This window comes from Manacus candei, unplaced genomic scaffold (genome assembly GCF_025592945.1).
Source record: "Manacus candei isolate 608988 ecotype Guabito, Panama unplaced genomic scaffold, ASM2559294v1 h1tg000159l, whole genome shotgun sequence".
In the NCBI taxonomy this organism is placed as follows: domain Eukaryota; kingdom Metazoa; phylum Chordata; class Aves; order Passeriformes; family Pipridae; genus Manacus; species Manacus candei.
Genome location: NW_026138207.1, coordinates 3,721,744 through 3,748,004, shown reverse-complemented (window position 1 = coordinate 3,748,004; position 26,261 = coordinate 3,721,744). Strand labels below are relative to the sequence as shown.

The 26,261-nt window shown below is 38.4% G+C and overlaps 1 protein-coding gene across 2 annotated transcripts in view; it reads left to right on the top strand.

Annotated features, from left to right (window-relative positions):
- The window catches only part of RASA3 (RAS p21 protein activator 3), a 128,815-nt gene that overhangs the window by 23,091 nt on the left and 79,463 nt on the right, over positions 1 to 26,261 (top strand). For both annotated transcript variants that reach the window (XM_051772740.1, XM_051772739.1), the window contains exon 2: positions 15,137 to 15,254. In XM_051772740.1, the coding sequence (XP_051628700.1) occupies positions 15,137 to 15,254 (118 nt within the window). The remainder of the gene's footprint in view (positions 1 to 15,136; positions 15,255 to 26,261) is intronic.

Genomic DNA, 26,261 nt, shown 5'->3' with positions numbered 1-26,261 from the left:
CAGGAAAGTAAGAGACACCAACTTGCAATTTAGTTAATATTAAAAATTAGTTATAATACTTGCTTTTGAACTTTCCCATCAAATTTATGCTATTACATAGTGTTTGCTGTTTCTCTGGAGGAGTATCTTCTTTAGGCTAAGAACATATTATTACAGAAACCTGTTTTATCTGCCTTTCAAAGGAGAGAAGTTCTGATTGATAACTGTAAGAACTCTCAGGAAATAAGAGTGACCCAGAAGAATGTTGTTACCTATGTAGATGTTTCTTTTAAAGACTGATATTTTTGCTTATCTTTGGAGGTGGTTTCTTTGGTTGAATAGCAAACTGCATTTCCCACTTGCAGGTGTATGCAGTGCCTCACTTCTGAATTTATAATGGGAGTACTTTAATTTCAGAACAAGTTAAAGCTGGACATAGGAAACAGGTAATTTCCTTTGCAGAAACCCCCACTAGTCAAGTATTTCAAAAGATATGCAGTCAAACAGATGCTGTCATGTACTGACGATTTTCAACATTCATATTCACAAATGGTTCATCTTCTGGGAAGACAATGTCTTTCTTCACATCTCATAAATCTGTAGCTGACAGCAGTGTGGTGGTTATGTCATGGTTATATGGGATGTGACAGTACTGGAGTGGGTAGAGGTGAACTTCACTTCAGTGGGAACTGTTGTTGGGCTTCTGTCAGTGTTACTCTGCACTTCTTTTGTGTGTATGTACCTTCTTACCGCTTGGAAGTTCCTCTGCACTTCTATTTTGGCACAGTATCCCTCAGTCAGCTTCCCATGAAGAGTGTCATTCCTATCAAAGTCATGAAACATTTTTTTGCCAGGTTGCTTTGCAACTGTTATAGTACCTTTTCCATGCCTAAATTGGTCTTCTTTCCACGATAAAGCCTTTGGGAGCCATTTTTTCTTTCTGTGGATGTATGTGACAGCACTGCTGGAAGCATACACTGCTAACAATGATTTTTCCTTCATGGTTACTGGAAGCTGTTTGTCTTACCTGTTTGTTAAAAGGACCTGATGCTTTGTCTTTTCCTGCTCTGCATTGGTAAATTCTGCTTTGGGTTTGTTCTCCCCCACTTGTGCTGTTATGCCAGCAGGCAAGAGGCTTTCCAGACCATGATGTTCATCTGGACATGCTACGCAGGAGAGTCCTTTGGTGTAAGGCATTTGGATCAGGCTCTGTAGGCTTTGCTGGCCCTCAGATGCAGCTTCTGCAACATCTCATGTGGTTGCATTAGCAAATATTGTAATGCAGTGCTTCACTGTGGTCTTTCATCTGAGTAATCTGAAGTTGCATTTCGAATATGAAGTGCTAGAGAGGGATGTAGTTCAGCTACGGAAGTTAGCTGTCTGGCTTACTGTGCACAATCACAGATGGAGTCTGCAGCAGAACTGGGATGGAATCCAGATCTTCAACCAAAAGAGCCAGCTTCTTGCATGGAGATGGAAACTTCTTGCACAGAATAGATCTGGTGTGTGCTGTTGCTTTGTGAAAATAAGTGGACTGTTTTTGAAACTACATAAACTACATGAAATGAGTAAGGGGTTAACTGAAGCTGAATGGCTTTCCATTCTTAGGTGATCTCGGCAAAGAAGCATTGGTCTGTTTTGGTAGCCAAATGTCTGGTGTATTCATCCCCATCCCCTAGCTTTAAAAATAATGACTACAGTATGCACGTGGATTTGTGTGCATCTTCTGTATGTAACTTGTGTTCTACCCTAAAAGGTAAAAGTAGGCATATTTTTATCCAATAGGCTTTGGATAGGCATGTCTATTTACATGCTTTAACTTCTGCAGCTGGTTATTGTTAATGTCTGTGAAGAACTTTTACAGTCTGTGGAAGTGTGTGATATAATCCAGAAATCAACTTCATTTTACACATGATTATCAGAAGCCTTCCCTGACTCCAGTCTGCTGTTCTTCTGTATGCCATGAATTTGCACAAGGGATTGAGGAGATTATTTCAAGACAAGTGGATATTGCATGCATGTAGCTTGGCCTATAGATTCCTATTGACACTGGCTGCATATGATAGCATCGCTTCATGTGACCTTCTCAATAAATATGAAAGGATTTATTCCTTTTTTTACTTTGTGATAAAACTAGTACATGCTGTATCTGTAAGAAAAACATGATTTTATCCCTTCTGTTGGGCTCTTAAAAAAAAAAAACCACAACAGCCTCTAAGTTGATGTGTGTGGGTAAATTATCGCTGTTTGCCTGCTTGATGTGTTTTGTAAACTGCTGATGACAGAGTTAGCCAAGGTTTTGTGTGTTTTGGGCTTTTGATGACTGAGTAGTTGCAGCACATAACTGTGGATTCAAAGCTGTGAGTTTAAATTTACTTGAGTGTGTTGTCCTTATTGGGCTGAGGAATAAACTTGGTTACAGTGCTTTCTCCACCTGTGTCAAGAAAGCAAGCCACTTTGGCTCAAAGACTGCGAAGTTGGATGTTGGTTTGATTTGGCAAAGTTTTCAGAATGGGACTTCTAAATTAAGATTAACTTCATATATCAGTATATCTTTTGTATTGTGTTAACTTCATATATCAGTATATCTTTTGTATTGTGTTATGTTTAGGAATGCTATGCCTTTATACCTCCATCCTGTCAAATATCCTCTACCTACCCTTGCCTTTTTTAAAGCTTAATCCTCCCTTATCATGTATGAATGTTTGTGTAGGCTTAAGCATTTTAAGAAAGAGAATGTCTTCTGTGTTGGTACAGCTCTTACTACTGCTGGACCTCTGCTACTGAAGCGAAATCAGAGCAGGTGTGTGCTGTGGTAGACAGAATTGTCGAACTGAAGACACTTATAAAACTTCGCAAATGTATTTCAGAGCAGTTGCCAGATATCCCTCTTGTTCATGTTTTCGAATTCCCTCATTTCTGCATAGATAAATTAATTCTGCTTTGTCACTAGTAGTAACTATGCAAAATATTTAACACTTCCCGAATACTTGACATACAGTGTGACTCACCCCCTTTTCTGTAGCCGATATGACTAACTTGTAAATTGAAACCAGAAGACTAAAAGAAAAATAACATCAATTGAGTTTCAATATATTAACACTTTGCATAATTTAGGAAAGGAAGTAGGTCACTTTCCATTTTTAATACCTACCCACTTTCTACTTTGCATAAAAACCCAACAGGATTGCAGACATTTCGTAGAAAGGTATACATTGCCCTGTAAATTCAAATTTTAATCATATGAACTTCTGTGGAAATTGTAAGGGAATATTGTAGTTTTGGCTTAGATGTTTCTTCAAAAATCTTAGCTCCTTATAGCAAGTGTTGTATTTTTGGTGCATACAGCTACACTCACTTCTGAACTCTGTGATTTTGATCACTGCTTGAAAATAAGTGACTATGCTCATCTTGTTGCTTGTTTTTCTGCAACGTTGTGCCTGTCTTATCTATACTCTGTGCTGAGGACTGAAGAAGTAAATGTTTTCTCTTCCTGTAGTTAGTGATGTTGGATAATCTAGCATTTGGTTCTCATCACATTGCCTGCACAGTGAGTCATACTTTCTTCATTAGGTTTGTTTCTCAGGCCAGGATTCATGTGATGTTCCCCTTCTCTGGGCAATCAGATTAGTCACTGTTTGAAACCTTGTTTAAAAAGTAAATTGCACCACAGCTTGATGCCTTGCTTACCCATTACATGCTTGCCTGCTGCTTGCTGTTTGGGTTCAGCAGCATCATTATATTGAAGAATGTTTTATAGTCACAGTAACTGACACATTATTGGAATCCCACTGAAATTAGCATATTAAATTTGGGACTTGTAGCACTAGCAAAGACTTGTAGATAAGACAGGTGAATTTTAAGTAGTTCAGTTTGCTGAAATACATCTCGCTTAAACTTGGGCTTCTTTCATTATACTCTTAGGAACAAAAAGCTACGTTGCAGATATGGTAGTAGCTTGAACTTTGTGAAGCATATAGATTTATAAAAGCAGTGGTAATAACAAAAATTGGTAACATGGATGGCCTCTTATCATGATACTTGAATCAGACTTAAGGTGTTCAGGGCAGAAACTCTCCCTGCTGAATTATCTGTATCTGGAAGTGTTTGGAGCCAATATTTGATAAAGGTTTCAAACAACTTTAGGACAGTAGCAGAGTTTCCAGCCCGTAGAATGTGATGTGCTGTTATTAAGGCTGTTGAAGTTCTTTATCTTGGTGCTGGAGGATTTTAGGGGTGGTGGTTCAGGTTTGTTGTGGTAAGTAGCAGTTTGAAAGGCAAACTATGCAGAAAATGTGAGGTGGCCAGATCAGAAGTAGGGAAGGAGAGGGGAAAATCTGTACTGAGTGGTTGTAAACACTTGACCTGGGCACTGATGTTAGCTGGCTAAGCTCCCTATCTAGTCAATGGACAGCTAGAGGAACTTGTTCAAGTTATGATTCAGAAAAACTGTTGTGTTCATGCCCTGAATCCTCTTATGCAGGAGTCTGTGTGACCAGTAGATGCTAATACAGGCACCAAAATTGTGCAAAATGTTGCATCTTATGAATATCCCCAGGACCAGCGTCTGATTTGTGCCTTCAGAGCAAGTTAAGGTTATGACACGGTGAAGGATTGCAAGTTGCTGAAATAAATGGTTATAAAAACTGTCATAGTTTATAGATGAAAACTGGAGTAGAAGGAAAGATGAATTAATGTTCCACATTAAACTTTCATTTTGGCTCCTTTGAATAGCTTTATTTTTCATCTTGTAAGTTGTTAGCAGTGTTTTGACAGGCAAATGCTCATGAAGTAGGTGAAGGTACAGACCACTGTGGTAGAAAATGAGATTATCTATAATAAGTCTAAACAGTGAGGAGTTTTTTTTGTGAATCTTTTTGTGATGATCTTGTTCTCCTTCCAGTTTTCAGCTTATTCTTACGGATATCAGGCAGTCACAGCCATTATAAGTATTAGTTATAAGTATTAGTTCAGATTGTTAGCTTTTCTTTCATTCTATGTGAGATAGAGGCCTGTGGTGACTAAACAGATATGCTAGAATTCAACTTTGGATGAATTTTATGGGTGTGGATGAGCAGCTCAGAGAATACCCAGCTTCCAAAAAACATTAGATTTGAAAAATGCTCAGCCTCTGGGTAATTACCTACAACCAAAATTTTTGAATCTTGCTCTTATTTCTGAGAGTATCCACTGAACTAAAACAGACCTGTTTCTTTGAAGTACATTTAATCCTGCTGCATTGGCTCTCCGTGGAAGACAACATGACCCTGTATTTTGGCAGTTACTTTGGTGCAAAGATGGGTATGTTGGGTTATGTATACTGTGAGATGGGAACCTGACCCCCTGACTTCAGGTCAAACAAGAACAAGTGAATGTTTAGGTATCTGTGCATGTGAACTTCATTTTCTTGAAAGATTCTTCCCCCAGCCACCACCACTTGGGAGACTGGGAACTTGGGTGGGGGATATCTTGTTTGTTTTTTACAGTTTGTTTTGCTTAATGCTGGTCAGTCAAGTCTCATATACTGCTTTAGATTTGTGGGTAGAACTTTACAGCTTATGTTTAAAAATAATCTGGTACACTGTCAGCAACTCAAAAACTTTCCAGGGCTTAAGACAGTGGTAGCTAGTTGTCATTTCCTCCCTGTACCTAGGTCAGTTCGTCTTCTGTATTTTTAAGTGAAAATTCATTTCAATAATGAGTCAGGAATCCTGTGCAGATACTTCTTTAGTAAGCCTGCTGACACAGCAAGTGGAATGTTTAGGATCTTGGATGATGATGGTCCAGTTCTGTCCATGTGTGGATATTCTGTAACCAGCTGCTTCTAGAAATTCTTGGGCCAAACTGTGTGGTGGCAGTAGTTAAGGCAGTTTGGGCTTCAGAGTAGGGACATGTTGTCCTCTTCCTTTCCATGGAGAAATCAATAGATTTTTAGATCAATTGCGGTGCATCCTTACTCATTTGCAGTCTTAAGAGTTTAGTTGTATAGCACTGCAAGCTGGTGAGTGATTGCTGTATTAGTAAAGCTCAAATACTTTTCAGCGTCTTAAAATGTCATAAGGAGAGATTTTATTGGTTTTGTTTTATTAATCGAACTGCAAGCTAGCAACAAGAAATTAGCATCATTTATGTAAATTCTTTTAGATTGTTGGCATATCTGTGCACTACAGGCTATTCAACAGTGAAATAAATTTGATTTTAAAGCCCACCAGCATGGGAAAGTCACCTATAAATCTTACAAGGCACCAACCTTAGGAATGTCTAAGTGGGATTTATTTTTGTTTCACTCTATTGGGAAAAGTGCTATGTAAATGAAGGTACAGTAACTAAAGTAAAGTGAATATTGTAGATGATTTTGATAATGTCCTAATCTGAGCATTATGTTCAGTACAGAGCTGAGTTTGCAACATAGCATTTGTCAGCCATCAAAGACTGCAGCTATAGAGTTATGAGTTCCCTTTTTCATTCAAAAACCACCTATAAACGCATAGACTGAGAACTGATCATGATCACACTTTTCTGAAAATAAAAGATTTCCTATTATATTGCTGTGCATACGATACTCTTTGTGTATGAAGGAACACACGAGGAGTATGTGTACTAATGAAATATCAAGACTATGTCAAGTTCGAAGTATCTGTGTTCTTGCCTGTTAGGGGGTTTAAGGGAAACTGCTAGTTACTGCAGGTTTGGAGGAGGATGTTTCTGAGTTTAGATCTTTACTTGGGGAAAAAAGAACTTGATCTCTTTGTAGCAAAGGAAGGCTAAAATAAAGCAAATTAGGGATATTTTGAAACCTTTTTCTCCCCCTTATCATTATTTATTTTGTAATAGGAAGAGTGTTTTGAATGTGAAGGAGGACACTACTCTGTTAATTCCTAAATCTTAATTGGTTTTCAAGATTGACTTGAACTTCTGTGCTCAGATTCACTCAGTTTCTCTATAGCCAGGTTTTATTTTGGTTTACACTGTAGGGCCAAAGGATGGAACTGAACTTGATGTAAACATGATCCTCTGAAACTCTGCTTGGTGAAGATGTTTCTAAATAAGTAATTCTAAAGCAGGAGTGATTGTGGACAGCAGAATCTTTGGAGGAGACAGTTACAGTTGCTTAACATTGCCCGTAAAGCTTCAGCTTTTCAGCAACTACTCCTTTTATTACTAGTTTTTAATCTAAGCAAAATATAACCTTTGACAGATTTGTACTTTTCATGTTACTCTAGAAGTTTTTAGTGTCACTTGTGATAGAAGTGATTAGTGTCCTCGAAGAGATGGTGCATTCATTGCTTTTTCGTTGCTTGTGTTTCTTTTTCACATAGCTATAGCTTTTTGATCTACAATTTAAAAGTGTACATAAATAAAAATTGTCCTTTTTTTGTCACATGGCTTTTGGTATCATTTGTGAATAATATAAATGAAAGCAGGTAAAAGTACTTATTTCCACAGAAACTTCTTTTTGCTTATGCCGATGTTTTTGAGAATGTTACTTTTGTTCCTTACAATGACTAGGCTACTTACTACAGAGCGATCTTAAATTACCTAAAGTACAAAGACTCTCAAAAGGGAGCATTTGAATTGTTGTTGTATTTTGTTGTTTGATGTTGTAAATCATTTGCTTGTATTTCCTGTCTCATACTGTTCTTCTAAAAATAGCCGAAATTGCTTGCTGTTTGCTCAGTGCAGCTCCATGATGGAATAGCCTGTTTTTTAAGTTACTTCCTCTCAGCTACTCTGCCCCTCCTGCAGCCTGAATCTCTCCCTCATGGCCTCCCAAACAGATGTTCAGTGACTTAAACTTTGCTGTGAGATGGTCTTTTATAACTTCAGGAAGCTGATTTAAAAAAACAAACAAACAAACAGCAACCACCAAAGCAAACAACTCCCCCACCCAAAACCCCCCACATCTGAACAAAACCAAAAAACTTACCAAGGATTACACAGAGCAACCTGCAGCAAGTCCTCACAGTACTGAAACTCGTAGGAAAAACCTCATGAGTCTCTATCAAATGCAGCTGGGAAGTTACGTGAGATGTGTCTTGATGCAAAGTACCATCTTCAAAACACAAGCTGAAATGAAAAATAATATATGTGGAGTCGAGTTTTACATTGTATCAACATAGATAAAGAGACAGTTTGGTTAATTCATCAGTTTTTCTGTAGAAATGTGAAAAAAAAAAAGGCACATGAAAGAAACTAAGAATGCCAACCCTAGAATGCCACAGGAAAACAGAATTTAAATGTAAACTCCTTGATAACTCCTTTTTCCTGGCAGTATCCTACTTTAAAATAATCTTTTCCAAGTGTCCTTTAACGCAGAATAGCTTCAGTCTTATTGAAAAGCAGCTGGACTGTACATTTTTTTATTTTGTGGGATTAAGTTACTATTCTAAGGGAATCTTTAGAGAAACCTGATGCTTGCTGTTGACCGCAATACTGGCAAGTGGCATGCAACCAGTTATATTAGAGTTGAGAATTATGCTTCTCCTCTTGTACAAACTAAAATCTTAATTTTGCAAGCAGCTCTCATGGAACTTGCTTTATAGGCATCTTTCCTCTCAGCCCTGAGATTTGTTTAACAGCCCTTGTGCTGAGAGCACTTAAGTACTTAAGATCATGACAAGATCTTTTGAGCCTTCTGAGTGTTCCTTCTTCTTGCAAGAAAAGTAGGACTGTCAGCCTGCAGCTTCTCATCGCTCTGCAATGAAATATCCTCAGCTGCTTCTGTTACATACAGAAATATAACGCAAGATATTTGAACAGTTTATTGGACCTTCGAGGCTGGAAAAGGAAGACTGGAATGTCTGATCACACTCATGTAGGAAAAAGGGAATTTGGCCACCAGCCACTCTGAGTAATAGGTCTGAGTCTGTTCACCACCCGGGCTGTGGCTGATTAGGCTTTGATATTGTTACAGCTGACAGAAATGTCTGTCTTTTGCTTTGTCAGAACAGGTTCCAGGCCAGAGGAAGATCTATCTGTATGAAGGTTCCTAACTGGTATGGACTGAGTTTAGTCATGTGAGGGGAAAATGGTGGTAGTGTAGTAGTATGGCACTGGGTGTGCTGGTGAAGTGGATTGTGTAGAAGGGATTTTAACAGATGTCAAATGTTCCTATCACTAGGCTGTGAATAGAGATGTCAGCTGGTGCTGGTCTTCAGTTTCATGCCAAAAGATTTGGGGTTGTTGCTGCTTCCATGAAACCAAGAGGGTTTCCACATGATTCTCTTGTCTAGAAAGTTGTAATTAATGTACTGTGCTTTATCTCCCTGATGGTTACTTGCTGAAGCAACACTAGCTGTGGTACCAAGTTGCTCAGGGGTTGTTGGTAATGTCCAGGTCATCAGTGTTGTTTTGTTGACATAGTTCTTTCCCTGAGTCTTCTAATGTGATGACCATTTCACGTGGAAAGAGGCTGGCAGGCAAGGGCTTTTAGATTAAGAACAGGTCATCTAAAAATCTCATTTTCCAGATCATCAAAATCAGTTCACAGATGGCTATTTTTGACCTGGTTTAGAAATTGGATTTTAGAAATCCAGTGCAATCTGTCTCTCCATGACAGCAAAGTTGTGTGTATGTGTGTGTACATAACTGCCTGTGGTTAAAGCAAAGAGAGATTGTTGGGAAAATAGTGTTTCTAGCCACATCTGTTTTAAAAAATATATAATTTTTTTAATATCAATTTTCTTTAATGGATATTTATGAATTTCATGTGTTTTTCTTATTTACAGACTGTGTGAACTATATACAGACCTGGAGGGAAGAGAAAGTTTTTAACACTTGGTGTATATTGCCCAGAAAGTATTTATTATTTTTAATTTACTACAAAAGTGCAAAAGAACACTAAGCTACTTACATAGCTCTATAGCTGCATGCTGGGTACACCAACTCTTGGGACTTCACTTTTATAATTATTTTATTTTTATTGCTATTTTCTATTTGAAAAAGCAAAAATGAGTGGAAATTTTCCTTTCTGAGAGGTTCACATAGTATATCTACATATAGGAATTATATACAAATGTAACTGTATATTCTACTTTCAAACATTACATTAATTTTGTATAATTATCACGTTGGCTGTTCAGTAACAAAATTGGTTTGTAATGTTAATGGAAGTTTTTTTAACTATGACCACTTTAGTATTAAAGAGGATTATTTTCTCAGTATATACTTCTTGAGGTATTGCAGTCATATCCCTCCCCTTATCCCCACCTCACCCACAAAAAAGATGATTTTTCATTTGCAAGAAAATGAACCACTTTCTCAACATTCAACATTATTGCAACAGTTTACCTTCCATTTTAAAGTCATTCATAGGCACAGAATTCTAGGTATTTCTGCATTTTTTAGTTGACACAGAGTGGTATATGTATGTTTTAAGTAAAATTAAATATTAATTAGAAATTTGCTGGTATCTTTATATTTTACATATAATCTGGATTTTGTGCTTGAAGACGTTTTTAAGCATAAATATGATAGAGAATCAGAGCTCTGTGTGTACACACATTTTCCTTTTTCTCTTTTTGTTTGATCTGTGAATGTTGAAGCAATAATTCTTTTCAGAGGTCAGAGAACTTGAAAGGAGTGCTTGAGATAATTTTTCCAGATTTCCAGCATCTCTACTGAGATAGAGAGCTTAAATGAGAACAGGAGAAGCTCTTCGTTATTGCCATACATCAGTGTTCTGTTTTTGTTCCTGACATGCTTCCCTACAAGCTTCTTTGGAGAACATTTTCCTGAATAGGGCAGAAACAGACTGGATTGTTGTTGGTTTGCATACGAAGCCCTTTTCAGATTTTAAGTATTTTGTTTCTACTCAAGTCTATCAGTATGCTCCCTGAAGTCAAATGCTGTGGCATTGAAAGCTCAGCTGCTTTTATTGGATTTATTTTTTGGAGGTAGGTTTTTGTTTGCTTGTTTGTTTTCTGAAATAGTTTGGGAAAAGGTTCTCTCAGGGTATCTTGATAAAATCAAATTCGTTGCTGCTAGGGAACAGGAAGCTAAATTGGTTGGTGCACTACAAAGTCTTTGTTAATGCATTCAGATTGGCAGATGTCTGCTGGTGACCCAATACTTAGCAGCACAAGAGCAGGAAATTTTGTTCTAAAAGGTAGAAATAATACCTGTCATGCATTCTCTGCTTTTCAGAAAGTTGCATTTGGGGAAATATGTCAAAAGCAAAGCTGGCACAATGGCAAGTATCTAAATTCAATTAAAAATACTAGAAGCCTCAAAAAATTTTAAGTGGCAAAACCTTAAGGAAATGTGTGTATATTGGCTTATTCCTAAAAGCAAAGTTTTTTTCCTTCTTACCAGTTATGCTCCCAGGCATCTAAGCAGTGCCCTTCCCTGCCACATATGCAGGAGAACCCTTTTTTCTTGCTTCCCTTTTATTGCCAGTGTTTTAGCAAGGCAGGAATATGCAACATTGGAAAGAACAAGGAAGATGAATATGATTTTGAGGTTTTTCCTTCCTCTTTTTCCAGCCTGTTGCATTCCCTGTGCCTAGCTCAAGCTAAGCTGTCTGTGCTGCCATGGTAGTCTATTTTTGCATTGTAGTAACCCAATATTTATGAGGAGACGATAGCAAGCCAGTGATGTATTCAGAATTGTATAGTCTATTTTTTAAGACTTGTCCAAAATACCCGATGTTAACTTTTCCGTAGCTGAAATCAGCTTTGCTAGATTTAAGTACTTAGTGCTAAATTGAGTTCATCACACAGTTAAATTAGGACCCATGTATATTAGAAGTACAGGGATAGAGAGAAAAGCTATTGCCAGCTTGAACAGATTATTCTGCTACTGTGTCTCCAAATGAAGCCTTGTGCTCCAAAACAAAGTGCTTGTGTATTCTAAATTGTCAGGGTCTTAGACATCTTAAGAAACATTCTGTTTCTTCTTAGTGGAAGTGGAAAACTGAAGGTTTTAAAAGCGAGTGTATTGACCTTTCATCTGCAAACTCTTTTAAAGTTCTCTAGCATACAGGTACTTCACCTGGAGTATGGAGATGCGGGGGTAAAAAGCGGACTTGGCTTTTGAAAATACAATTGTTGAAGATGCCTCTTCTACACAGATAGGTTAAGTGATTAAATTCTTGCTTAGAATAACTGAGCTCATCAGCTCTAGATGTTGAGAAAATGGAAATAGTGCATGACTGTATCATGTATTCTGGGCTTTCTTTTTTTTCATTTCAGTAGTAGCAGAACCAAAAAAATACGGATCAAGTTCAACTTCATTGTAGATGGCAAAACAGTGCCACAGAGGGAACTTTTTTGTCTTGGAGGAATCTAAAGAGCAACTGAAGCTCTAACAGAGCACATTTGTTGACATAAAATGTCTGGCTGGAGAGTTGAGTCTTTAGGTATGCTTGAAAGCTTGACAGATTTTTCTTTCTCAGCTGCTCGGTGCTGGAGGAATCTAAACAGCCATTGACTGCCAGTATCAGGAAGAAACAGTATTTTTTGTGGTTTTTTTTTTTTTTGGTGTAAACTGCTACTCAAGTCAGTAACATGATTAATATATTGGGTCGGTCAATTAATCCCTTGTTCTCAGTGATTTCTCAGGGTCTTTTTCTAGTTTGAAGAAAGAAATTACTGTAAAATGTCCTTCCCCTCTATCTTCCCTCTGTGCCCCACTTTGTAACATTGTGATGGTGGTGAACTTTAATTTCCTGTACAGACTGTGCAGTCAGTCTTTTTCTGGTGGTGCTAAATGGTGTCTTCTGTCACATTGCATTTAGGTTTCAATATTGTGGGCTTTTCTACTCTAAGTCTTTTAACAAAGAGGAAAATTGGGTTTTCAAAATACAGTTCTTACAGAGGCTCTGACATAACTAAATATTACCTTTAAGCACTTAAGTGAATATTGTGCACATCAAAAAACTGGAAATCAAGATAACAAAATCTGGATTTGTTTTCATGTGTGCGCATTCATCTTGAAGTGGGAAGTGGAAGAGTGCAGAAAAAGGGAAGATGTTATTTTTTTGGTGTAATTTTGAGCTTGAAAAGTTTTGTCCCTGTCTCTTGGAAGAACTGTGAGAATAGTGTGCCAGCCCCAGAGGAAGACTTCCTTATTGTTCTGTTATTGAAATGCTTCCTGTTGACAGTCTTTCTCTTCGGGGAACTTTACCCAGTTATCCAGAAAAGAGGGTGGTTTCATGTGACTTTAATGTGAGAAAAAGTTAAGAGAAATTTGATTGCCTGGGGAGAGGAGACAAACCTTGAGACCTCAGTCTGTGTGAGAGTAGTGCTTTTGATTTGTAACTTGCCTGAACTCAGACTGAGAAGAGTAAAACTTTAAGGTTTGCTATGGCGGGATAGACTTAGTGCAGACTGAGCAAGCCATGAATAATCCTCAGTATATTTTTGTCTAGAGCTGCTGCAGTTAAACTATTGCTAACACTGCAGCTTAGTTGAAAGCCACATTGGGCATGCCAACAGATGTTCCTGTCACACCTTTGACTTACAGTGGAGACAGCTTTTTTTAATGCAATGTCTCACAACTCTGAAGGAAGTGGGAAGAATGCTATCAATTTGTATCAGCTAAGCTGAGAGAAGAAACTTATTTAGAAGAACTCTGAAGTGAGGCATTACTGTCTGAAGCAATAGTTTCAAGGCCTTTTGCAGGACCTCCTTCTATATGCTCCATGGTTAGCTTTAGAAAATGTGTGCATGTACGGTCACCCATATACAAGCCATTTGTGAGAAGTGTGGATGTGTGATGTTTCCAAGGGCATGTCATGAGCTGGTTAGCAAAAGTGTGTGAATAGAGTGCTAGAAAGAGATCACAGGCAGGAAGACATGGAGTCCTGTGTCACTTTGTGCTTTTCCTTTAAAGGCTGAGGATGCAGGTTGGCTGAGTCTTTCCTTGCTGTAGATCTTCAATATTTACATGCATCAGATTGCTATTGAACAAATCTGCAGAAAGGAAAAAGGATGTCTTTACTGAAGACAGGGTTGAAAAAAGCAAGGTAATTCTGTTAATAGTATAAAGCTATTTGAGAGCTGGAGACTGGGAAAGCATGTGTCTAGTAAAGTGCACTTAAGCTGAGCTGCAGACATCCAATAAAAAGTTACATTTGTTACCGTCATTTAGAGTTTCCTTCTGTGTTGGCAAACAAGCCTGTGTTCCCTTGGTCTGTGCATTTTTAGGTTTAGTTGTATTCCTTGTATTTTTACCAGGAGAGAGTGATCTGGTTCCCAAAGTATGTGCTAATAATCTCCGGGTACTGCGAGAGTGATGGTAAATAAGACTACATGCATTCTAGACTTACATTTAGTTCTGAGTTTGGTCTTTAGAATTAAATCACTCATGCACATAGTGGTAAGGTCCTTTAGCAAAACTATGAGGGGCATTGCCCAGTTTCCTGTCTTGAGAGTTTTGATTTTATCAGTCAGCCAAAGAAACTTAGTGCTCAGCTTTGATTATTAATGGATACGTAGAGGAGAAAAACAGTGGTTTTATTCTTGTTTCGTACTCTTGTGTTTTGTATTCTCTTGGTTACCCTTAGTTCCTTAATCCTATCTCTTTTGTTGTTGTTAAATACAGGATACATACTTAGTTCTTGCTGCAGTTTTGAAATAAATGTTTATTATGAAGAATATTCATGACTTGCATGGTACCTTTGTGCAAGGACCTTAGGCAACTTCACAAATGCTAGTTACCCCATCAGAGTGCTTTGGGGTCCAGCTTGTGATTTAAGGCTGTTGACTGTAACTAAAGTGACTGTTTTCCATCTCCCCATCTGTGGAGAGTAGTGGAGCTAGGGGTCACTCCTCGTTTGCTGTGTTCTGGTCATGTTGTTAGGATAAAATCTGTATAGAAAAGCTCGATTACCATGTTGTATGGTGTTCCTGGTACCTTATGACAACACAAGCATGGAAGGAAGAAGTATGTATCCAAATACATGTGAATAAATTGGATGCAACAGATGGTTGAGTTGTTGCTGGCTGCTGCTGAGCTCTAAGCGCAGCGACTGTCAGGAGCTGCTGCCTTGGAAACAGAGCACTGCTACAAAGTTTAATGGGGACTTCACATTTCAGAAGGAATATACAACATAATACTTCCCTTTAGCCATGTTGCTGACACTGTGTTAGTTGACTAATGTATGGATAACTTTTCAATATGTAATCTTTCTGGCTTTTTTCTTTTTTGTCTTTAGGTGAAGCTAAAAATCTTCCCACATATCCGGGGCCAAACAAGATGCGGGATTGCTACTGTACTGTAAACCTGGACCAGGAGGAGGTTTTCAGGACCAAAATAGTGGAGAAATCATTATGGTAACAAATACATGTATAAATGTTCTGTTAACTCTTCTTATTCTCTGTTTACTATGTTTGTGTAATGTTCCAAAGATACTTTCTTGAGGGGATGAGAGGATGAATATGATTCTTTTTCCACTTTTAAGAACACTAGTGGTAGAACTAGTAACGTCATGATTCCTATCTGTATTGAAGGGAAACTGTCTTCACCAAGGCAACCCATATTAATTCTTTTCCTAACAATGTACAACCAGTGCTCCTTTCTTTCTGCAATATTTGTTTTGAACTTCCCTAAGCTTCTGAAATCTCAGCTTAGAAGGAGCACTGAACTCTATTTTGCATCTATCTGTGCTTAGAATTTTGCATTGGTCTGTCTGTCCTAATGGGGGGAGTTAGGGTTTTTATTTTTTTCCTGTCATGAGGCTGCAGCTGAAAGGAGAGGTTTTGAACATAAGATGCTTGTCTGATTGTCTTGAACACTTCCTGTGAGATTGCAGAAGTCAAATGTTGAATGAAACAGAATGAGAAGCATGTAGTAAAAATTAAAATGCTTTCTCCTGGAAATCCCTATACATTAAAAAATTTTTAAAAATTTAAAACAGTATTTAAAATTAATATTTAAGTATATAATTTTAATATATATTTAGAAATATATGTATTCTGGTAAGCAAGGCTTTTTTTTGAGTGGAGGGAAAAGTAACACCAAGGAACAATCAAGTTTATAACTTTTCTCTTAAGAGATAACTCTCACTCTTTTTCCAATTTGAGTAATAAGTCAGGAATTTGCTATTTGTCTTGTTACTGCAAATAATTTACTTCAGGAAGTAGCTCTAGACCTCACTGCCAAGCCCTCAGAAGTACCTGACACATTCAAGAATGTGAGTGGGCTTTATTTTCCTAAGTCTCTTTAATTGTTCTTTCACATAAATTTTTGTCATCTTTAAGCCTTTATCCCTCATCTTACATTCTGATATGGTGCACTGGGGTCTGTAAGGAAGATTTTTTGTATCTTGAGGAATTTAAATTGGCTAAACAGTGGTTTTGACTGGTGATGCTAACACTTTCCTATTTGTAGGATACTGTATTAACAAAAAGCAAAAACTGGCTTTTATGCCTTCTTCCTCACCCCTTAGCTGGTATGTAGTATCCCTAAATCTATTGTCCTTGAACCAGTTATTCTCTAAAGGTGGTTTTGTAACTCATAAATTCATTCCTGTGTGGCCTTTTTCTGGATGATCATTAGTGCTTCACAAGGAAATGGAGGTTGGGAAGTGAGGATGTGTGAGAATAGTTGATTTCATTTCCTTGAACTAATCCAAGCATTTTTCTGTTGAAAAAATAAACTCTTGGTAGGAGAAATAAGCAACAAGTGTCATCCCTTCAGTGGGAAAAATTCCATCTGTTTTTAGATATCATTATAAAGCTTGGAGAGGTACACTGAGGCTGTGCAGAACTGGAAGGTTTCTGGTTTCCTGGGGAGCTAAGTTCTTTTTGTTAATTGAGGTGAATTCAGAGGAGAGCAGCACAATCATCAGAGGCCTAGAAAACATAACTGATGAGGAAAAGTTAAAAGATTGAAATTGTTTAGCCTGGAGAAGAGGGATGAGAATGGACATAAGTATGTAAATAAAAAAATTAAACAAAACAAAAAAAAAGACAAACAACCCCCCCACCAAAAAAAAGGGTGAGGGAACTGATCTGTCTGTCCAGTATGGATATTACAAGTAATAGTGAACTTGAATTTCAGTGGGGAAGGAAGTTGAGGTTAAGGTTTATTGTGCAGAAAAATCTTTCTATTGTTGAAGATCCTGAAGTGCTAGAGTAGGTTGTTTTGGTTTTTCTGTATTTATCGGTGATGGCTTTTAATAGGTTCTATGTAATCAGTTCCAACTAAATAATGGGGATCTTCCAGCTTTGAATCTGTGGTGGACCAGATGACCTCTCAAAATCCCATTATGGACCTATTTTCTTTGATCTAAGGGTTGACTAAAGATCATCTTCTTGGTCATTGTTTCTTCTGGTGAATCCAGTTTTAGTGGGAGTTAGCTTTCCTCCTGTGCAAGCTTCTATTTTCAAATACTATTTTTGGAAAACTTGTTTCTTCACAATCTCTGAATATCTGCTTGTAGATACTGATATAAACTCAATTTTGCATTTAGCTGTGTAAGTGTTTCTCTGTTTTTCAGTTGCATAAAAGAAAAGCAGACAAAAATCCCAGATATGCCTGGGGTGTCTTCCCGGTATGTGGATAGGAATTGCTCTTACCTAGTAAGGCACACTCAAACAGCTACTTTATGTTTCATGACTGTGCTTATATCTATGAAAGTAAGTGCACACATAGACTTCCAGAGGATGTTTTTTAATGATTTCAGACCCTACTGCATTCGCCTATTGTTTTTTCTAAGATTCTGAGATGAGCACATAGTTGAGGAGCCAGTTACACTGTTATATTCTTTAATGCTTGTTTGCAAATTGATTCAACCCATTGAGTGAATTACTGGGTAGGTGAGGCTTATGTGCCCTAAGGCCAGTGTAATTTGTATGCAGCAGAGAAATACCTGCTCTCATGGTGCTTCTTTGCCAGGCATTTGCCAATGTAATAGTGAATCATGTGCTGGGTCTCTTTTTCTGGGGTATCACTGCTGTGATATGAGATGTTTGGCCCAGCTTCACATCCCTGTTCCCAACACTTGACTAAAATAATTGAACCCTGCTTGAACATCCTTGTGGCTGGCATTGAAGTGGGGGATACAGCTTGACACAGTTCTTCCTTACAGTTTGAAGGGGAGAACAACTGGCTCTGATATGTTGTTTTTGCCTATTTTCTACTTCCTATCATTTTGTGACTGCCACAGGGCTGGCTTGCTATAAAGTTTTTAAGAATTGCTTGTATTTTTAGTCATTCTGATAACTCCCCCATCTTTCAATAAGCTCAAAAAATTATTTTCATATAACCTATGGAAAAATAAGATGCTTTGTGTGAAAATCTGAATTACAAAGTGTTTCATATTGGTTCTGGAACAATGTCTTATTCAGATTTGTCCTGAAGAAGCCTATCTTTTGCAGCATTTCTGCATAAAATAATTTTTTCATCTGCATGAAAAGGCTTGTAATTAAAGTCACACTGAAACACTGTCTTGTGTATTAGGGAATTCAAGGAGTGCTAGTCTTTTTTTTTCTTTCCTTCCTTTTGTTTTTACTCAGTTGAGTTTCGTTAGTCTTCTACCAAGCATTCCAGAAATGTATGTTTTTCCACGCAGGCCTTCTCCTGGTGTAAAGCTTAAACAGAACTGGCAAATGGGAAAAAGGAAGCAGTTATCTCTCCTTCCCGGAGGGACTTGGATGAATGTCCAGTTCTGGCTTACTTGGAATATCTGTGACTGAGCCTTCAGACTCTTGATTCATCATCTGCTGTGTTTTTACTGGGACAGTGTAAGAAGTTGCCTCCCTGAGCTCTGTCCCAATCTTCTGCAACAGATTTTTCTTTTTTTTTTTTCTTTTTTTATTAGACTGTGGCAGAGGCATGAGAAGACAGTTGAGAGCAGTAACCTTTTAACTCAGCAATGCATGAATCATTCAGAACTCAAAAGAACTGAACTAGCACATCCTGTTGTCCAGTGAAGTGCCCTTACCAGTGCTCTGAAGAGAATCTCTGTAAGCCTGATGCCCTTTATCTAAGTTTGTGTCTCAAAAACTGAGAGCAGCCAGCATGGTGAATCTTACCTCCTTTATTCAGCAATCAGGTGGGAACTCATAAATTACAATGTGAAACTCAAGTCATTCCTGTTATCCAGCCTCTGTTAGCTGCTGTTGAATTGGATGGTAGCACTGCTGCCTTGTGCTGGAGGATTTTGAGGGCTACCATGATAACTTGGTAGTGTCTGACTGAAATAAGTCATTCAGTTACCACATGGGCAGGCCTTTCTATGAAACAACAGAGCAACATGAAAGTACTGTTTATATAGGGCAGTTCCGAGTCATCCCCCTTCTCTGGGGATCTTTGGACAAGCATAGTGAACATGTGGGTTGGTCAGAGCAAGCAATCCAGGTTCTCAAGAAGAGAGTCTTGAAATCTTCAAGCAGCTCTGTTTTCGTAAACTCCTTGGCACAAGCTTTCATTTAATTCTAAAAAGGTCACATGCAAGTCATAAGGTATGAGGGAGAGGTCAGAGCCAGGATTTAATATGCTTCTCTGTTTTTTATTTGTCATTCAATATTTATATTACCATCATCCACAAAGGCACTGAGTTGAGTTGGATCCATTCCATGTAACCTAGCAAAGATGTGCGTGAAGGGACTCTTGTATTTTATGTCCTAAGGAACATGTGGTAATCACTGTGTTTGTTTTAATGCACAGATCTACAACTTTTCTTTAGTTCTGAGCTGCAAGTAGACAGCCTGACAGTATTTTTGCCTATTAATTCCCTTGGCTGAATCAATTACTTATCTTCCCCCATTAGTAGCTTCCCCCACTTCAGGCTCCACCATCCAGGAGTGTTTACTAACTACAGATCTTTCCTAGGGATGAACTTTCGTGGCCCGTTGCTGTTAAGACTGACTTTGCCTTTGCTGTTTGCATCAGATGTGTCCATTCACTTAAAGGGCAGTGTCAGCTGCAACAGGAAATCAAGGCAGCTTCTCAAATCATAGGTGAAGAATGGAAGGAATGTGACATCTCTAAATTTGTTTCAAGGATATGAATAAAGGCAAAAACTGTCGTATGCTAAGAATCAAATGGCTGACAGTGTGTGCTTTAGAGAGATGAGCCAAGCATCTTGAGTCTGTGATTATTGAGTTCACCACTATTTCACTGAGGAATTTTTCACGTGCTAAACATAGTGATCAAGGCCTGAATGAAACAGTAAATGAAACCAGAGGCACTTTCCCCACCCCCAGTCTTTTTTTTTTTTTTTTGTGCTAGTCTCCAGTGAACATAACAGTGAGAACTTTAAGTCTGCAGTGTGCTTGTGAGTGTATAGTGAAATGTGCTGTAAATTCACAGTTAAAGCTGTGTTCTGTTTAACAAGTGGTTGCTCTGTTTTAGAATTAGATTGGGTAACAATTCAACCGGTAGCTCTTAGAACTTTCTCTAAGTAATTCTACTGCCATATTTAATGTTGCTATTTTCTAATTCTAGGCTTGCTTAAACCCTTTTTTCCCCCGTGTTTGGAGTTTGTGGCTGCATAGCTTCTCATGCTCAGATAACATCTTGGATGCAGGCCACTTCTCAAATTTTAAACACAAAGTTGTTTCCCTTAGTTGGAGCCTTGCCAAAATTAGCTGTTGCATCTGAGTTAGCTCCATTAGCTACTTCTACATTCTTACACTGCCAGCTCACCTCCTTGAAATAACAGCCTTCCCCAGACCAGTGGCCCTAAGCAAAGAGGCCTTGAGGTGGATGATGTAGCATGTTCTGCAGCTTCTCTCCTGCTGTTCCCAGGGTCTGCCACCTTCTGCACTTGACTGCAGCTAGCTGTGGCTTGAATTCGTAACTATAAACTTCAGTTCCGAAACAACTCAAACCTTTAAGGGAAAGATTTAAGATGGGTATGGGTACAGCTTCAGCCTGGTCAGGGATATTATTTAAGCCAAGGACTCTGTGATTGTATAGAGAAGTAATATAGCTTGGAAGGGTGCCAGTAAGGGAAGCAAGACTTAATGGAAGGAGGAGAATGAAGTGAACCTTGAGACTCAAGGCAGGGTTTATGAATGAGAGCGTTTATCCACATGAAAAGCCACCCATGTGAGTAACAATTGTTGGTGTTGTAGGCTGGTTTGAGTGATGAGGGGAAAAAAACGTCAACGCAGCTGTAATGTGACTTCTGCTGTTTGTGTGTGTCATCTTACAGAATATTTTGGGAGGTGACCAGAGGCCAAATGGCTGCTGCTTCAATTCATCTTAATCCATGTAAGCCTCATTGAGCCAAACCAGCAACTGTCAAGTGAGGTTGATAACTATAGCTCATGTGTGTGTCTGTCTCTTCTGAGCATAGGATTGAGAAAATAATACACTGCTTTATTTTTTTTGCTGTGTAGTAGGGCTGGTTGTGGCTGTAACACAGCACTGTTCATCTGGGTGCCTCTGCCCAGTGACATGAGAAAAAATTTGCTTAGGCTTGGTGGGTGTCTGGAAGCAGCCAGCACTCTTTAACAGTGGGCATAAGTGATATGTTTGGATGTACATGTTGCCTCCTGTGCCATATACTTTCTACTGCATGTCCTCTGCCAAATCTGGGCTTCAAATATAATATTAGTTATTTTTAATAAATTGTGTAAGGAAGCTACCATGACATCTGCCAACTTTGGCTCTTACAGAGCCTGTCTTATTTGTCTGTTGTCTTCTAGTTCTGTGTCTAATAGGAGACTGAAGTGCATTCAGATTTTATTTGGCTTGCAGTATCTGCTTTGAATAAACCTTCTCTTCTCTGCCCCACCCCAGTCCTTTTACATACGCTGCAAAGCATAGCATAAAAAGTATTAGCCAAGTAGTAGAAAAAGCTTAGTAGTAGAAACAAACAAGTGTGTTCCTTTGTACAGACTGATTTTGCTTCCCGCTCACATGGTGATGTGAACTCTGGTGTTCAGTTCATGCAGCAGGATGAATCCAGTATTTCTAAACCTTTTAAAATAGTCAGAGGATGTGGAGTTGTCTGTGGCATGTTAATAGTCCTTACTTTCAATCACAAAAGCAGTTTAGAAAAAAAAAATCCATACACAAAGAATTCTGGTTTGAGGGGTTTCATTATTATTCATCATGCAACTCTTTCACTTCATCCACTGAACTACTGGTGCCAAAACAAAAACAAAACTGCTTTAGCAAATCCTAAGTATTGAGAAACAAGCATGAGATTTTGCAACACAGCCTGAAACTAAAGAAATGTTTTTACACTGACATTTTTTTATGAAGTCTTTTCCTCTCTGTTAATATTATTTGTGATGATTTCAGTAGATATCTGAAGTTATGGAATTAAAGTTGCAAGTACACTACTGGAATTTAGTAAAACATGTAAATGTGAACAATTTTTGAACCCTTTATAGAGGAAGAAGCTCCCATTCATCATGTTGGAAGTAAGGATTCTCTTCCTTATTTGCTTTCATTCCACTTGATCTACACAGTAATTTTTGTTTCTCTTCTTCCCTGTCTCCTCCTGAAAATGTCCATTGCCAAAACATACATTAGAAGGGATGCAAAAATAGATACCTTGAAATGAGACAGGTTTGAAGCTGTATGTAAGTGAAAAAATACCCAGCGGGATCCTTTTGGGTTTTGTTCTCTTGGTGTTCCTGCTCCCATGAGCAGGAACAAGCAAGTTTTTGGTGAGGGGAGAGTATGCCTGAAGATTCAAATCCATTGCACTATTTATGTGTCTACTTGACTTTATATTTTCTGTGTCTCTTTTCTGTGCTGAGAGCTGTGGAAGCATCCTAAGGAAAGTGTCTTGAGGAGGGATTGGTTAGTCTATGTATTAGTGGTAGAGGCTGTATAAAAGCTGTGCAGTAAGAGAGCCTTGTGCTTCTTGTGGAAAAAGGACTGCTGAGGTAGGACTTTCCTCCTTCAGAGCATGTTAAGGCGATGGGCATGTACTGAAAGAGAAATGAGAAAGGTTTGTGAAGTGAGAGTATGTGGAATAGAAGGCTACAAAGTCAGGCCCTTGTGTGTCTGAAAGCTTGGAACAAGGATTTAAAAATTGGTGCAGGTGTTTCTCAGTTCCTAATCCCATCAGGAAAACAAAAGACTGACTTGGGAACAAGCCCTATTTCATAACTAAAGATTAGCTGATACCTGTACTGCTGCTCTTGTTGGTGTGATGGCAAAACTAAAAAGAAATTAGTAAAGCTGTCCTAAAATTAGTAGTCTTTATTGAAAAAACTGGTTCTGAAAATACAGTTAGCTTGGAAGGAGATGAATTGCAGTAGAGGTCCACTGTTTCTGGCCTTTCAAGTTCCTGCTCTCAGCAGTTATGTTTGAAGTCCAGAAGATAACACTTCACTTGTCCTTGCCCTGCCCTTGCGATCATACTGATGTGCAGCCTACTCTGCAAGGTTGGGGAGGGGGCCCTCATTATAATGTCTCCTCCTCTTTAAATGATTAAAATTTCTCCTGAGTGTAGGATTGGTTAATCTGCAAGGAAAGTTAAACTCAAAACCTGTAAGTTGAATCTGAACTCGCTTGGTTCTGAAAGATTTCCGAGTTTTCAGCCAGGCTATTTCCAGTATTTGTTTTGGAGGATCTTGTCAGACTCCTGAGGGCTGTGTAGGCAGATGCTGCTGCTTTTTATTAATTGCTATGTCAAAATAAAAGTACTTGCTGAATCTCCATCAGACTAATTCTGGCTTTTGGGAGAGAGGAGACACTGAGGGAGGGATTTAGCTGTTCTTTTGGAAAAACCATTCCAGAGCCCTGAGGCTCTTGTTCAAGATAAGTTAGCTTGGGAAATAAATCATGGGGTTTGACTGCTTCAACCTCTTGCTCTTCAGGTCTGGATGGGAGACAAAGAGAGTACTGTTCTGAAGAGATATAGGGAGAAAAAGCACACATTTAAGTGGAATCTGGAAGCATTTGTGTGGTTGCTTTTGATTCCTTCAGAAAGAAGTTACTGTTTCTGCAGAGCTACACAAGATTGGGGTGGGGGCATATCGGATTTATTTTGATATGTATCCTTACAGTTAAAACTGCTGGTTAATTACTCGTTGCAGAGTGAGTATGCTTGCTTAAATTAATTAAGAAGCAGTGCACCTCAGGGGTGTTATCTGAGTGATGAAAGGTTGTGAATCTGCAAGGGGCTCAAGATCTCGGAGGGGGAAAGCCAAGAGTAGAACAAAGCCTCTCTTCTATTGACAGTGGCTCAGACTGCACTGCTTAGACTAATAAGCCTTGTGCCTAAAATAGTGACCTGATATGGTCCCTGCACGACTAATTCAGCCTTTGTAGTGTTTCTTCTGTTAATTAGTCTCTTTCTGATACCAGCATCGGGCTGAGTACCTCCTGTTGTTCGCTCTGCTTTTGTGACTCTTGTGTTTGTTTTGCTGTGTTGTCTTAGTTGACTTCTGCCTCTGGTCACCACCAGTGACAAACATAAAGAGGGGACTTGCCGAAGGCCCCACTTGTGTCTCTTCCCTGCTTTTCATCCCAGAATCAGCTGAGCTGAATTAAAGTATGCTCAGTATAAGTCACTTGTATTTATATTGCCTTTAGACTTGCAGTATACTGAAGCTTCCCTTGTATTCTTGATAGAGGATTGGATATATATAATCCCCAGTTCATTGAGCATCTTTTCATTCTAAGGTCATTAGTGAGTAAATTCATCTGTCGTGTTCTTCCAGCAGGAAGGACAATTTTATGGCTGAACAGAGTATTACAGCTCAGGATGATGAAAGTGTTTTGCATGTGTAATGCACTCAATATTTGGGCAATATTTATATGTTTGTGTAGCCCCCTTGGGTTAACCCTGTGCATGAAAACTTGCACCAAGTGATGTGCACAGAATGAGGCCCTTGGGGCTGCCAGTGTGGCTGCTGGGACAGTCTGGTAGGAGCTGCTTATACCAGAGATTTAAAGTATTTTGAGCCTGAAGTGGTGGTTGCAAAAGTCTTGATTCCAAATAAAACCTGTCAGAGTGGAATGGGTAAAGAGGATGTAACAAGGAGTGCTGAATAGGACAGGCCAGTTGGGACAAACAGGCAAACCAGCTGCCATTTCCAGCTGTTAGATTTTCCTCAGGGATGACTGAGTGGGCCTCACACTGGTTTTCATAACTTAGGGATGGATGCATTTATTTCAAGGAATGGGAAACTGTTTTGGTAGTAGAAGTTTAACCTGTGGGTATGCCTTGGGCTTTGTTGTTTAACCAATATATGTTCTTCCATGTGGCTGGAGGAGTGGTGACTTAAATAACGTTCCTTTCGAATATTGAGTGATATCTCTGGACTTCATCAAATTAATGCATTCCCTTCAAACAGAGACTGGTTAGCTAATTTGCAGTGCCTGTGTGTTTTGAGGGAGACTTGTCAGCTAGTTCTTGAGGGAATTTGGTAATTCTAGGGGAGTGTATTTTTACTGTAGGCAGAAATACAAGCAAAATCCTGAAAGAAGCTGGGGGAATTACCTTTCCTGACAAAATTCTGAAAAATTTAAAGTTAATCTAAGAAATTAATAATAATAATAGTAATAATAACTTTTGTGTATCTAATTCGCTGACATAAAAAACCCTTTAATAGTGGTTAAAGCTACAGCACAATTGTATCTTATTTTTGAGCTTAACCAAGATAATAAGGATGGCTGTGTTTAAGAGGGGAAGAAATAATTTGCTGGCTTTTGGCCTATTGGAGTTAGATTTATTTTTAAGTCTACGTCGGCAGTGCTTGCTGTATTTGTCCATGTGACTCAAATTGCATCTACTCATTTAGATTTACTGAAGCATGAGTGACTTAGAATGAAGGGTCTGTGTAAAATGGTAGACCTGTCAATGAATAAATAATGTATATGCTTATAGTTCTTAGGAGTAAATCCTTAACCATATAATTGAATAGAGGGAAACTGAAAGGGTTGCTGTCAGGTGTCTGAGTTACTTTTTTTTCCCCATTTATATTGGTAGGATGCAAAGAAAGCCCCTTAGGTCCCTAAAGAGCTTTTCATGCTGAGATAGTATTTATTTTTTTAAAAAATCAGGTCTTACTGTAAAGAAACTTACTCTATACAATTCCACTGTGCAAAAATAGGTATTCAGTGCTACAAGGTAACAAGTATGGTGACAGCTCCTAGGCTCACTTACAATCAGTTGACTGAATCTGACTTTAAATAAGAAACTTTACAGAGGATGGGAAAAGATGTAGTGGCTGTACTATTTTATTTTAAATATACTAAATGCTTAAAAAACAAATATATATATATATATATATATATATATATATATATATATATATGCCATGAATCATGCTGTAGTTTGCTCATCCTGTTCATATGTATGCTTTTGTGACTTGTACTGTAATAGTCTGCTGTAGGCACTATGTGGCAGCTGGTGTCTC